The 14,519-nt window shown below is 40.9% G+C and overlaps 1 protein-coding gene across 1 annotated transcript in view; it reads left to right on the top strand.

The window, feature by feature from the left end:
- LOC122560846 (uncharacterized) overlaps positions 1 to 14,519 on the top strand; it is an 85,121-nt gene that overhangs the window by 30,721 nt on the left and 39,881 nt on the right. Inside the window, exon 3 of the mRNA XM_043712003.2 lies at positions 3,069 to 4,036. Coding sequence (XP_043567938.2) covers positions 3,079 to 4,036 — 958 coding nt within the window. The 5' untranslated portion in view covers positions 3,069 to 3,078. The remainder of the gene's footprint in view (positions 1 to 3,068; positions 4,037 to 14,519) is intronic.

The raw sequence follows: 14,519 nt of genomic DNA, 5'->3' as shown, positions 1-14,519 counted from the left end.
CTGAATGGCTTCCGATATCACCAGTGCCTCCTCCTTGATAGTGGAGTATTTTCTTTTGATGCTGATTTAGCTTTCTGAAAAGTAGCCTACTGGCTTCTTGATCCCTCTGAAGTCAGCCCGTATTAGAATCACTCCAATACCTACATCACTGTCATCCATAGCCAACTTAAAAGTTTGGTCTGGAGCTTTCAAATGGGCTCATTTAGCAATATGGCCTTTATATTTTGAAAGTCTGCCTGGTATTCTGGGGTCCATATTATCTTTACCTGCTTTTATAGCAAATCTGTAAGGAGTACAGTTAGGATACTAAAATTTGGTACGAGCTTCCAGTAAAGTCCTCATGTGCCCAGAAACCTCAATGTTTAGATTAGATTAGATTAGATTACTTACAGTGTGGAAACAGGCCCTTCGGCCCAACAAGTCCACACCGCCCCGCCGAAGCACAACCCACCCATACCCTTACATTTACCCCTTATCTAACACTACGGGCAATTTAGCATGGCCAATTCACCTGACCTGCACATCTTTTTGGAATGTGGGAGGAAACCGGAGCACCCGGAGGAAACCCACGCAGACACGGGGAGAATGTGCAAACTCCACACAGTCAGTCGCCTGAGTCGGGAATTGAACCCGGATCTCTGGCGCTGTGAGGCAGCAGTGCTAACCACTGTGCCACCGTGCTGCCCATGGTGAGGGACAGGAAAGTCTGTCAAGATTCCAACATTTGTAGTTTTCATTACCACCTGCCCTTGACCAACAATGAATGTTAGTTACTAATGCCCTTGTAAATTCATACTTTGTGAGGTCTGCTGCTGGACCTACTGTTGAATAGGATCCCCAGTTTCTGGATTAGTGGTGCTGGAAGAGCACAGCAATTCAGGCAGCATCCGAGGACAGGCAAAATCGACGTTTCGGGCAAAAGCCCTTCATCAGGAATAAAAAAGGATCCCCAGTTGTTTAACGTATTCCTCCCATGTGACTTAACAGTGGTCTCGGGATCAGACAACCACTCCTGCAGCCTGAGAGCCAACACCACCTTGCCCGTCACACCTCACCCAAAACCCCTGGGAACTGACAACTTCCACTGCTCTCGAACATAACCCCTCACTGGATCTGACCCTACCCTTGCAACCAACATGCCGCCATGATCGGAATTGAACCCTACTCTCCCTGCTGTCAGATCCAACCATCAATTCCCTTCTGCCTGTTGGACTGGACTCAAATCGACCAATCCCTGCTGCTCGACCCAATTTCTCTTTCCCACTCAACCTACTCTAAACACTAATCCACCACCTTGCACACTACCTAACACCAACTGGCACCCTATTTACCTGGCTTTTTACTCAATTTGTCATTCATCCCTCCCAAAACCATAATATCACACTTAACTTTATTCACTTGTCCATTGACAGCCACTGTCAAAGTGGCTGTCTGGACCTTTTGAATCTGACTGCTGTGAAAAGGGAGCATGGGTTCTCTTCCTCTAACAGTTCTACACTACAATGGAGCATATTCCGAAGGGAGGCCTGAATAGAATCTCCTTTCAAAATGTAGATGTTTTCTTGATTTTTAAAAAAAAAACACCAAAAAATCTGCCTCTAGGTCTCTCGCTGCTGTAAATCTGTATGTCATTGCAATGACTCTTTTGCTTCTTTTCTCTTTTGGCAGTTAGGTCTAATGAAATGTTTGTAATGCCTTCTTCCAAGAAAGGGAATATGGACATAATACAAACTGAAATACAGTGATAAACTGATTTTAATTTGCTTCATTCATGCATCACCACAAGCTACCCAGAAAGTGAATAAAAGCCTACTCTAATTTGTAGTACATGATTGTCAGCATGGATGATTCAAAATTATGAACTTGCAATATATCTTGGATAAACCCTATATAAGCAAAATAAATTACTTAATTTCAAATCCCCTTCATACATTGTTTCTTCCCTGTCCCTCAAGGACAATGCCAATTTACATAATCCAAAGAAAACCGTTTAATTGTCTACCAAGTGATTGTCAGGAAAAAAATTAATAAGCATTTTTTTAAGCATGTAATTAATGGCAAAAATACAAAAACATGTTTTAAATACACTATTTTCTTTTTAGAATGCTGGGTCTATGTTTCATTATCTTGTCAGAATTCAAGGATAAGCCAGCTACCAATGTAGCTCATCTGATGGCTGTTTATATCTTTAGGTTTTTCATTTAACTCAGGCTAATGATTCAACTCCTATTTGTTTCAAGTCTTCCAATCATCCTGAATCCTTCCACTGTACACCTTGATTTTTCACATTTTTTGCATTTTGGATATCTTTAAAATTTGTAAGATGTACAGTGAATAGCATAAGGCGGTAACAATTTAGAAGTTGTTTCCCAGGAAAGAGAAGTGCAGCAAGTGCATGAAAATGCCACCTGCTACATCACCTCAAAGTCTGATGCCATCCTGACCTGGAAATGCATTGCTGTTCCTTTACTATTACTGTGTTAATATCCTAGAACTTTCTCCCTAACGCAACAATTTTTCAACCGTCTGTCACATAAATATGCATTTGCTACAGATCGAGTCAGGTGAGCTGAGAAGGTGTACAATTCACTTTCTAACAACACAATGGCATACCTACACCAGAAGGGCTGCAGCAATTCAACAAGCTGGCTCACTGTCATCTTTGCAAAGACAATTTAGGGGGGTCAGTAATTGCTGGTTTTACCAGGAATTCCGTCCCATGAATAGATTAAAAACGTATCTAAATTACTTAATTAAAAATGCTAATGGATATTTTGTTGAATTGTTTAAAACCTATTTAGTTGCATAGCCAACCTAGTTATCTGATCGATTTTAAAAACATCTACAAGATATCTTCAGTGAATCTATTCAGATGTGTTATTATACACCTCTGAAACAGCTGAGACTTGAATCGGGGCCTTCTGTTTCAAAAGTACGGACACTACAATTATATCCTAAGAGCCCTTAAGAAATATCTTGCGTGCATGCATGTTAGGGACAATTCTCCTGTAGATCTTAAATTTTACATTTGGCCTCATAAATAACTTGTACTATTTTAAATGTTATAGATAATCTGATATGGATGTTGCAAATATTGCTCCAAGGAAGGTTTTCAGAGCAAAGAAAACACTTCAAGTAAGTGACCGCAAGCAGTGGGAAGCATTAATCAGAATCAGACCTCAGAATGGGAACAAACAACCCTTTAGAGAGCGGGATCATTTGACAAGTGATTTGAAGGGCACGGATACAGAAGATGTCAGTAAACCTGATGAACATTTAATTTCAAATTGTCCAAAAAGTGATATTTCAAAACCTGAACTGAACCAGACTTTAACACTTCACTGCAAAAATGAGGTAATCAAGGCCAAGTTCAAACATTGTTCTGTTACACGGATGTCAGATAAACAACTGGAGAATGCTGGATTAAAAAGTCAGGAAGATGTTCAATCCAATGGTCATCCTGAAACTAAAAACCAAGATCCTCAGCAAAAAGAATTTCAGAATATTGGTTTACTCAAAATGTCTCTGAAATCCTCCTCTGAAACTGCTGACCAAAACATAACTGTTACAAATGGTAGTGCTATTTCCTGCTCCACATGTGCATTAAAAGAAGACTTCAACAGAACTTCTAAAACCCATTCAACTAAGGTTCCTGCATTGCTTGACCAGAAGAACTGTGTGACTTCCATCAGCTTAGATAAGAAATGGAATATTGAGCCAGTCCTTCACACTATTGGTGTTGAAGATCTTAAATTTGTTTCTTCAGGTGCTTGTGAAAAGACGAGTAATCTAAAGAAAACAAAGCACTCTATTAGTCCAATTTCAGAAAATTTGTCCAATGTGCATTTGTCAGCCCTACATATTGCTCAGGATGTAAATGACAAGGTTGAAGGAAGTGTACAAAATGAAAGACAAAAACCTTCTGTTTCAAAATGTCTTCATGTAGAAGATCAATCAAAGATAGATGAATCTAAATTACTGATTAATTACCAAGAGCAGATTGAATGCAATACAATTATGGACAAGAAGAGGTCTGGTGAGTAAGTTTAAAATTTTATGGTTTGTGACCAGTGAACCATATCTGAATGCTACCTGAACGAATAGCGTATGAAGCTAGGGGCGCTTGGTAAATAATGGGATGTTGAGTGTTAATCTTTCAAGTCTAATTTTCACTTACGTTTTGCAATTAACTGAAAATTACTCTTGAAGTTAAGAGGTAAGTTAAGTTTCTTCCAGATTTAAATAAACATGTACAAGTTCTGGGAGTAGCTGGAAATAGTTAAGTTGGCTTATGAGCTTTGGTTTGGTACAAATAAAGGGGTCTCTGAGTGCTACTTAAATGCACAAAGTGGGAAGCCAGAGTGTAATGAATGAAGAAGTTTGCTAAAAGAGGGAAATGATAAATTAAGAAAAATAACTGTAATTAACACAATTACAGATGGCACGTCAGGTGATGTGTCACGGCTGCACCGTGTGGGAGCTCTGGGATACCACTAGAATTGATGACAACTACATCTCCAGTAAATGTGTTTAGTGTGTGGAGCTTTGGTTCGGGGATAGAGTTGGAAATAAAGTTGCATATGTTGCAATGCATGAGTGAAGGGAAACGTTATCTGAACATTTTGTTCCAAAAGGCATCCTCACCCTTTAGGGTACCATTATCTGATTTGATCAAAGACAAGAGGGTGTGACTGTGCATCAAATAGTTAAGGGGATTGAGAAGTTGGGAGTGGTGGAGTTTTAACTCTTGCAGTTGAGCAACAAGTTTAGCAGCACGGGGATAAGAAAATTAGCATTAAGGTGCTTTACTTGAATGCTCTTGGTATTCATAATAAAGTAGATGAATTAACAGCACAAATCATCGTGAATGATATGATGTGGTAGAGATGTGGTTGCAGGGTTCAGGACTGGCAATTAAACATCCAAGGAGATGGGTAGAGGGGGCGGGGTTGCCTTGTTAAGAATGGAATTGAATCTATGGCATTGAATGACATAGGTCCAGATGATGTGGAGTCTGTGTGGGTGGAGTTGAGAAACCACAAAGGCAAAAAAAACCATAATGGGAGTTATGTACAGGCCTCCCAACAGTGGTCAGGACCAGGGGCGCAAGATCTACCAGGAAATAGCTAGGGCATGTCAGAAAGGCAAGGTCACGGTGATCATGGGGGCCTTCAATATGCAATAGACTGGGTGAATAATGTTGCCGGTACATCCATAGAAAGGGAATTCATGGAATGCTTACAGGATGGCTTTTTGGAACAGCTTGTGATGGAGCCCACAAGGGAGCAGGCTATTCTGGATTTAGTGCTATGTAATGAGCCAGACTTTATGAAAGATCTTAAAGTAAGGGAACACTTAGGAGGCAACGATCATAATATGGTATTGTTCAGTCTGCAGTTGAAAGAGAAGGCAAAATCGGATGTAATGGTGTTACAGTTAAATGAAGGTAATTACAAGGGTGTGGGAGAGGAACTGAAGAAAATCGATTGGAAACAGAACCTAGTGGGGAAGATAGTACATCAACAATGGCAGGGGTTTCTGGGTGTAATTGAGGACACAGTTCATCCCAAAGAAAGGAAAGATAATTGGGGGTGGGGTGGATTAGACAGCCATGGCTGACAAAGGAAGTCAGGAAATGTATCATAGCAAAAGAGAGAGCCTATAAAGTGGCCAAGAGCACTGGGAAATCAGAAGATTAGGAAGGCTACAAAAATAAACAGAGGTTAACAAAGAGAAAAATAAGGATGGAGTGAATCAAATATGAAGGTACACTAGCCAGTAATATTAGGAATGATAGTGAAAGTTTCTTTCAATACATAAGAAACAAACGCGAGGCAAAAGTAGAAATTGGGCCACTCCAAGTTGACGCAGAAAGGCTAGTGATGGGTGATAAGGAAATAGCTGAAGAGCTTAATAAATACTTTGTGTCAGTCTTCACAGTAGAAGACATGAGTAATATCCCAACAATTAAGGAGAGTCAAGGGGCAGAGTTGAGTATGGTAGCCATTACAAAAGAGAAAGTGCTCGAAAAGCTAAAAGGTCTAAAAATTGATAAATCTCCCGGCCCGGATGGCTACATCCTAGAGTTCTGAAGGAGGTGGCTGAAGAAATAGAAGAGGCGTTGGTTGTAATCTTTCAAAAATCACTAGAGTCAGGGAAAGTCCCAGATGATTGGAAAACCGCTGTTGTAATCCCTTGTTCAAGAAAGGATCAAGACAAAAGATGGAAAATTATAGGCCAATTAGCCTAACCTCGGTTGTAGATAAAATTCTAGAATCCATTGTTAAGGATAAGCTTTCTATATTCTTGGAAATGTAGGGTCAGATTAGAACAAATCAGCATGGATTTAGTAAGGCGAGGTTGTGCCTGACAAACCTGGTAGAATTCTTTGAAGAGATTACAAATAGGTTAGACCAGGGAAACCCAGTGGATGCTATCTACCTAGACTTCCAAAAGGCCTTTGATAAGGTGCCTCACGGGAGGCTGCTGAGTAAGGTGAGGACCCATGGTGTTCAAGATGAGTTACTGGCATGGATTGAGGATTGGCTATCTGACAGAAGGCAGAGAGTTGGGATTAAACATTCTTCTTTGGAATGGCAGCTAGAAGGTTGAGGGGAGATCTAATAGAAACTTACAAGATAATGTATGGCTTAAAAAGGGTGGCTATTGGGAATTTGTTTCCATCAGGTGGGGATACGAGGACCTGTGGGCACAGCCTTAGAATTAGAGGGGGTCAATTTAGAACAGAAATGAGGAGACATGTCTTCAGCCAGAGAGTGATGGGCCTGTGGAATTCATTGTCACAGAGCGCAGTGGAGGCTGGGACGTTAAGTGTCTTCAAAGCAGAGATTGATAAATTCTTGACCTCACAAGGAATTAAGAGTTACGGGGAGAGTCTGGTAAGTGGTGTTGAAATGCCCATTAGCCATGATTTGAATGGTGGAGTGGACTCGATGGGCCAAATGGCCTTACTTCCACTCATATATCTTATGGTTTTAAGTTTGAGTTCCTACACTTCGTATGAACAAGACTGAAGACTGTGGTATGGATGAGAAGACTGATTGTGGTACCAAACTACAGGAACCCATTCAGGTGTGATTGGATGGAGAGGTCTGATTTAAAGGAATCATGTTAGCAGGGCCCATTATAGACAGGGGAATAGACATCGATTCTGTGCAACCAAGAGAAAGAATGCAGAAAGTTTGTTATCCTTGCATGGTACCAAATTTCAGCATACTACAGGCTGGAGAGAAATTTGCAATAGGAGGTAGAGGATCTCGTTGTTCTGGTCATTTTAGGTACTATTGACAAGGGTAAAACTAGGAAGGAGGCTGTAGGTAAGGAGTATGAGAAGCTAGGTACTAAATAAAAATTCAAAGTAAATGATTTCTGGAGCAAGGTAAATAAGATTAGGGTGGTGATTCAAAGATATGGACTCTGATTTGTGGGGCTGTGGTATCTCTGCTGGAGGAAATGTGAACTATGCCATGAAATTCACCTGAACCATCTTGATGCCAATGTTCTGGTGACTCATATGACAAGGGAAATAGAGATGACTATATTTGAATTAAGGAGGGGGAGGTTTCACATAAAGGATTATTCAAGTAAAACAAAATGAAAAAAAAAGAATATCAACACAATTGGTCAAGGAAATATTGCAGGTATTGATAGTCAGAATGTGGCAAGAAGGGACAGTAATTAAAAGCTTAAGAGCATGGCAACAGGTAATAGCAGACTTTACAAAGAAACTAATAAAACTAAATTTAAGGGCACTGTTTTTGAATGCCTGCAACATTCACAATAAAACAGAAATGTTCAACTGATGTACGAGTTGATAAGTATTACAGAGGTATGGCTATAAGGAAGCAAAAGCTGAGAACTGACTGACCATGGGTAGGTGGCATTCAGGAAAGACAGGCAATTAAGTAAAGGTGGTGAGCTTTCCCTCTTTTAACTAAAGAGAAAAATAAAAGTACTATATTGAGAATTATTTTAGCTCTTAAAGTTGAAAACATAGAATCAGATTAGATGAAATAAAGAGGCTAAAGAAGAAATAAGAGGAAAGAAACATAAATGAGGGTTGTTTATATGGTTTAGATTAGAGTGGTGCTGGAAAAGCACAGTAGGTTAGGCAGCATCCGAGGAGCTGGAAAATCAACATTTCGGGCAAAAGCCCTTCATTAGGAATAGAGGCAGGGAGCCTCCAGGGTGGAGAGATAAATGAGGGGGGTGGGGCTGGGGAGAAGGTAGCAAAAAGTACAGTAGGTGAATGGGGGTGGGGATGAAGGTGATAGGTCAGGGGGAGGGTGGAACAGATAGGTGGGAAGGGAGATTGGCAGGTAGGACAGGTCTTGAGGACAATACTGAGCTGGAAGGATAGAACTGGGGTAAGTTGGGGGGAGGGGAAATGAGGAAACTGGTGAATCCCATTTACCACCCTCTGAGAAAAAGAACAGGAAATGACGTCACCACAGGAAATGACATCACAAACTCCAGGAAACCCAAACACCTAAACTGAAAGCGGACCATACCACCAGTGCTCCAATCGGAGGTTCACTGATGATGTTACCTAGTATGGTGACGAAACGTCTGAAAATGAACCTTCAAACTCAGCGAGCAAACCTACATTCATTCCTGATGCCTGTTAGAGTTGCAGTCCTCTGGTCTTCACCTTGCATTATAATTATCAACGGTGAAGGTATTGTTAAAGCTTTTAAATTGTTCAAAGAGAACAATTTATGAGAGCTTCATACATGCGATTTACTCCCAATGCTCATATCCACCAGTGAAGTAAAAAGATTTTCCTCCCCATACCTACAATGATTCAACAAAACTAGTTCCTATGTTCACTGATTTTATTCAAGCATATGCAAGGGAAAGCGTGCACTAATTTATTACACATGGTTGCAGATGTGCTATTTTACATTCATTTTACCTATATCATTTCATCACTTATGCCATATAAGGTATTAGATACATTTTTGTAGTATCTCTTAAATCTCTTGGCACCAGCTATACATTGACTATCTTAACTAGTTCCAGCAGCTTGTCTTCGAACAGTTTCTGGAACTTGCTAAATTTGCCATTTTAATTCCCTATTTTGGCCCTTGGCAAAGCCCAAATTATTTAAAAATCCTTCTCCTTGTATATCAATTGCCAACAAAATATATTTCTGATCACTTCGCCCCACAATGTACTAACTTTTTCTGTGTCCACCCAGGAAGAGATAATGGCAAACATATTCTATAAGTTCAGGGCCAAATTGGCAGTTGCAAAAAATCTGTTGATACCTACGATTAGACTTCTTTTTCCGAGGGTCATTTTCAAGGTTTTGCCTTTCTGTTGGTACAGTTCCAAACTTAAAGCTCCTAGTGAGCCTTCTCAGCTTGACCCACTTTATGGCACTTGATCATTACGGATTCTCAATGCTGAAACATCATGTGTTACTTGAAGCATGACCATGGTAATAGTTAGTACTTGGGCTCCCCTATCCTAACCATTCCATCTGTTGTGGGTTTACAGTTGTTGGGAACAGTATGGTGTTCTGATATTGCAAGTACTAAGATAATAACATCAATAATGTTGATCTATTACATATTTACATGATTCTTGGCTGTGCTATCCATCCACATATTGGAGTAATAAACCTAGCTAGTAAGCCAGGTTTAATAAGTGTAAAATTCATTGCTCATGTTACTTCTCTGATGACTCATGGGAATCACTTTTTCCAATATCCAAATATTTAGCTTCTTGACCCACTCTACAGTTCCTCCTCAAGGTAGTTGGGCATACTATCATAGGTATTTCTTGCTCCTCACTTTCCCAATCTAATCACTCTACTTTGGTGCTCCATGAAGCATCATATCTTGGGAATATCCCCTTCACAACTGAGTCTTTACTGCAGCTGCAAATGCACCTCCTTAATGATTGGTCATAGAGCATAGAACATAAAACATTACAGCGCAGTACAGGCCCTTCGGCCCTCGATGTTGCACCAACCAGTCATACCAATCTGAAACCCATCTGACCTACACTATTCCATGTACGTCCATATGTTTGTCCAGTGACGACTTAAAGTTGGCGAACCTACTACCGTTGCAGGCAAAGCATTCTATACCCTTACTACTCTACTGTCTGAGTAAAGAAACTACCTCTGACATCTGTCCTATATCTATCACCCCTCAATTTAAAGCTATGCTCCCTCGTGCTCGTCGTCACCATACTTGGAAAAAGGCTCTCCCTGTCCACCCTATCTAACCCTCTGACTAACTTATATGTCTCTATTAAGTCACGTCTCAACCCTCTTCTCTCCAACAAAAACAGCCTCAAGTCCTTCCTCTGCACGCTTTCCAAAGCTTCCACATCCTTCTTATAATGCAGTGACCAGAACTATACACAATACTCCAATTCCAACCGCACCAGAGCTCTGTACCGCTGTAGCATAACCTCATAGTTCCGGAACTCGATCCCTCTATTAATAAAAGCTAAAACACTGTATGCCTTCTTAACAACCCTGTCAACCTGGGTGGCAACTTTCACGGATCTGTGTACCCGGACACCAAGATCTCTCTGCTCACCTACACTACCAAGAATCTTACCATTAGCCTAGTACTTTGCATTCCGGTTTCTCCGACCAAAGTGAGTCACCTCACACTTGTCCGCATTAAACTCCATTTGCCACCTCTCTGCTCAGCTCTGCAGCTTATCTATGTCTCTCTGTAACCTACAACATCCTTCGTCACTATCCAAAACTCCACCGACCTTAGTGTCGTCTACGAATTTACTAACCCACCCTTCTACGCCCTCATCCAGGAAATTTATAAAAATGATGAACAGCAGAGTACCCAACACTAACCCTTGCGGTACACCACTCGTTACTGGACTCCAGGATGAACATTTCCCATCAACCACCCTCTGTCTTCTTTCAGCAAGCCAATTACTGATCCAAACTGCTATATCTCCCACAATACTATTCCTCCGCATTTTGTACAATAGCCTACTGTGGGGAACCTTATCGAACGCTTCACTGAAATCCATATACACCACATCAACCATTTACTCTCATCTACCTGTTTGGTCACCTTCTCAAAGAACTCAATACGGTTTGTGAGGCACGACCTACCCTTCACAAAACCGTGCTGACTATCCCTAATCAAATTATTCTTTTCTAGATGATTATAAATCCTATCTCTTATAACCTTTTCCAACACTTCACCAACAACTGAAGTAAGGCTCACTGGTCTATAATTACCAGGGTTGTCTCTACTCCCCTTCTTGAACAGGGGAACCCACATTTGCTATCCTCCAGTCTTCTGGCACTATTCCTGTAGACAATGACGATTTAAAGATCAATGTCAAAGGCTCGACAATCTCCTCCCTGGCTTCCCAGAGGATCCTAGGATAATTCCCATCCAGCCCAGAGGACTTATCTATTTTCACACTGTGCATGATTTCTAATACCTCTTGCTTGTGAACCTCAATCACACCTAGTCTAATAGCCTGTATCTCAGTATTCTCCTCGACAACATTGTCGTTTTCTAGAGTGAATACTGTCGAAAAATATTCATGTAGTGCTTCCCCTATCTCCTCTGACTCCACACACAACTTCCCACTACTATCCTTGATTGGCCCTACTCTTACTCTCGTCATTCTTTTATTCCTTAAATACCTATAGAAAGCCTTAGGGTTTACCCTGATCCTATCCGCCAACAACTTCTCATGTCTCTTCCTGGCTATTCTGAGCACTCTCTTTAGGTCTTTCCTGGCTACCTTGTAATCCTCAAGCGCCCTAACTGAGCCTTCACATCTCATCCTAACATAAGCCTTCTTCCTCTTGACCAGAGAATACACTTGCTTTGTAAACCATGGCTCCCGCGCTCTACAGCTTCCTCCCTGCCTGACAGGTACGTACTTATCTAGGACACTCAGGAACTTTTCCTTGAATAAGCTCCACATTTCTAATGTTCCCATCCCCTGCAGTTTCCTTCCCTATCCTATGCTTCCTAAATCTAGCCTAATTGCATCGTAATTGCCTTTCCCCCAGCTGAAACTCTTGCCCAGTGGTATACACCTATCCCTTTCTATCACTAAAGTAAACATAATAGAATTGTGATCTCTATCACCAAAGTGCTCACCTCCCTCCAAGTCTAACACCTGGCTGGGCTCGTTACACAGTACCAAATCTAATGTGGCTTCACCCCTTGTTGGCCTGTCTACATACTGTGTCAGGAAGCCCTCCTGCACACACTGGACAAAAACTGACACATCTATAGTACTCGTACTATAGTGTTCCCAGTCAATATTTGTTCCCAGTCATATCCTTCATGGCCTTATCTGTCTGGCTATCTCCCAACTTTTCTAATAAGTCTATTTAAATATTCACTTTCTTTTCTTCTGCTATTTTTAAAGCCTCAATTAGTACTGTAAGTTCTGCCACCGAGCTGACTTTTTCCCAGATGAATACCCTTGGCTATCATTGTTCCTCCATTCTCTACTCCTGCCCAACCAGTAAGATGTTTTCCTTTAACTATTCTCCAACATCTATTCACACAAGATCAGATCCCCCTACACTAAGGGTTTCTCCCTATCTCCCTTCAAGATACATAGAGTCATGGAGATGTACTGCACGGAAGCAGACCCTTCAGTCCAACTCGTCCATGCCGACCAGATATCCTAAATCACTCTAGTCATATTTGCCAGCACTTGGCCTATTTCCCTGTAAACCCTTCCTATCCATATGCCCATCCAGATGTTTTTATATAATACTATTGTACCAGCCTCCTCCACTTCCTCCATCAGCTCATTCATTACACACACCACCCTTTACGAGAAAAAATCGCCCCTTAGATCCCTTTTAAATCTTTCTCCTCTCCACCTAAACCCATGCCCTTTAATTTTGGACTCCCCCACCCCAGGAAAAAGACCTTGTCTATTTACCCTATCCATGCCCCTCATGGTTTTATAAACCTCTATAAGGTCACCACTCAGCCTCCAACGCTCCAGGGAAAACAGCCCCAGCCTATTCAGCCTCTCCCTAGGGCTCAAACCCTCCAACCCTGGCAACATCCTTGTAAATCTTTTCTGAACCCTTTCAAGGTTCACAGCATCCTTCCGATAGGAGGGAGTCCAGAATTGCACACAATATTCCAAAAGTGGCTTAACCAACATCCTGTATAGCCATAACGTGACTTTGCAACTCCTATACATAAAATATGCTGTTGTCTGTGATTATGGTATTTGCCAAAGAGAGATACCTTATTGAACGTCTTTTGGAAATCCAGGTGTATTATACTTATTGGTTTTCCCTTTTTCTATCCAGCTTGTTAACACTTCAAAAAATTTTAATAAACTTGTTAGGCATGCTTTCCCCTTCATGAAGCCATGTTAACTCTGCTTGAGTATATTATGTATTTCAAAATACCCTACTATTACATCCTTTATAATGAACTCTAACATTTTCCTAATGGCAGATATTAAGCTAACTGTCCTATGATTACTTTATCTTTGTCGGTGTCTTTTTGATTTAAGTGGATTACATTGGTAGTTTTCTGCTCCTCCAGACTGTTCCAGAATCTAAATATTCTTGGAATATTGCTACCAGTGCATCCACTATCTCTAGCAACTTTAAAATTGTATATTTAAACCCATCAAATCTGGGATACATATCAGCCCTTGGCCCATTAGTTTCCATAGTTACTTTTTCCTCCAGTGATGGTGTGTTGATTCTTTACCTTCCCCCCTACCCACTTATCCTCCTGATTTATTGAGTATTTTTGGAATGCTATTAGTGTGCTCTACCATGAAGACTGATGCAAAATATTTATTTAACTCCACTATCATTTTCTGGCTCCCCATCAATATTTCTCCAGCTTTATTTCTAAGGGGCATATGTTTACTTTTAGGAGAGAGTGAGGTCTGCAGATGCTGGAGATCAGAGCTGAAAATGCGTTGCTGGAAAAGCGCAGCAGGTCAGGCAGCATCCAGGGAACAGGAGAATCGACGTTTCGGGCATAAGCCCTTCTTCAGGAAGATTCTGGATGCTGCCTGACCTGCTGCGCTTTTCCAGCAACACATTTTCAGCTCAGATATGTTTACTTTGGCCTTTCTTTTTTCTACGTTTAAAGAACTGTCACTGTCTGCCTTTTATTACTTGCTAATTTTCCCCCATAGTTTATTTTCATAAAGTCACACAGTATAGAAACAGGCCCTTCACCCCACCATGTCTATGTCAATTAACAAACACCAAACTATAATAATCCAATTTCCCTGCACTCAGTCCATAGTTCTTTTGCCATGATATTTTAAGTGTTTGGCCAGATGCTTTTTAATGTTATGAAAGTACTTGCCTCCACCTCTCTCTCAGGCAGCGTATTCCATGTTTCTACCACCAGCTGGGTGAAAAAATGTTTCCTCAGATCCCCTTTAAACCACATACTCCTCACCTTTTAATTTATGCCCTCTGGTCTTAGATGCATCTGCCATTGTCATGATCTATTCTGTCTATGACTCTCATAATTTAT

The sequence above is a fragment of the Chiloscyllium plagiosum genome, unplaced genomic scaffold (genome assembly GCF_037043375.1).
Source record: "Chiloscyllium plagiosum isolate Xiang-an unplaced genomic scaffold, Cpla_swu_hap1 HiC_scaffold_20, whole genome shotgun sequence".
Classification (NCBI taxonomy): domain Eukaryota; kingdom Metazoa; phylum Chordata; class Chondrichthyes; order Orectolobiformes; family Hemiscylliidae; genus Chiloscyllium; species Chiloscyllium plagiosum.
This window is presented reverse-complemented; position numbering and strand designations above follow the sequence as displayed.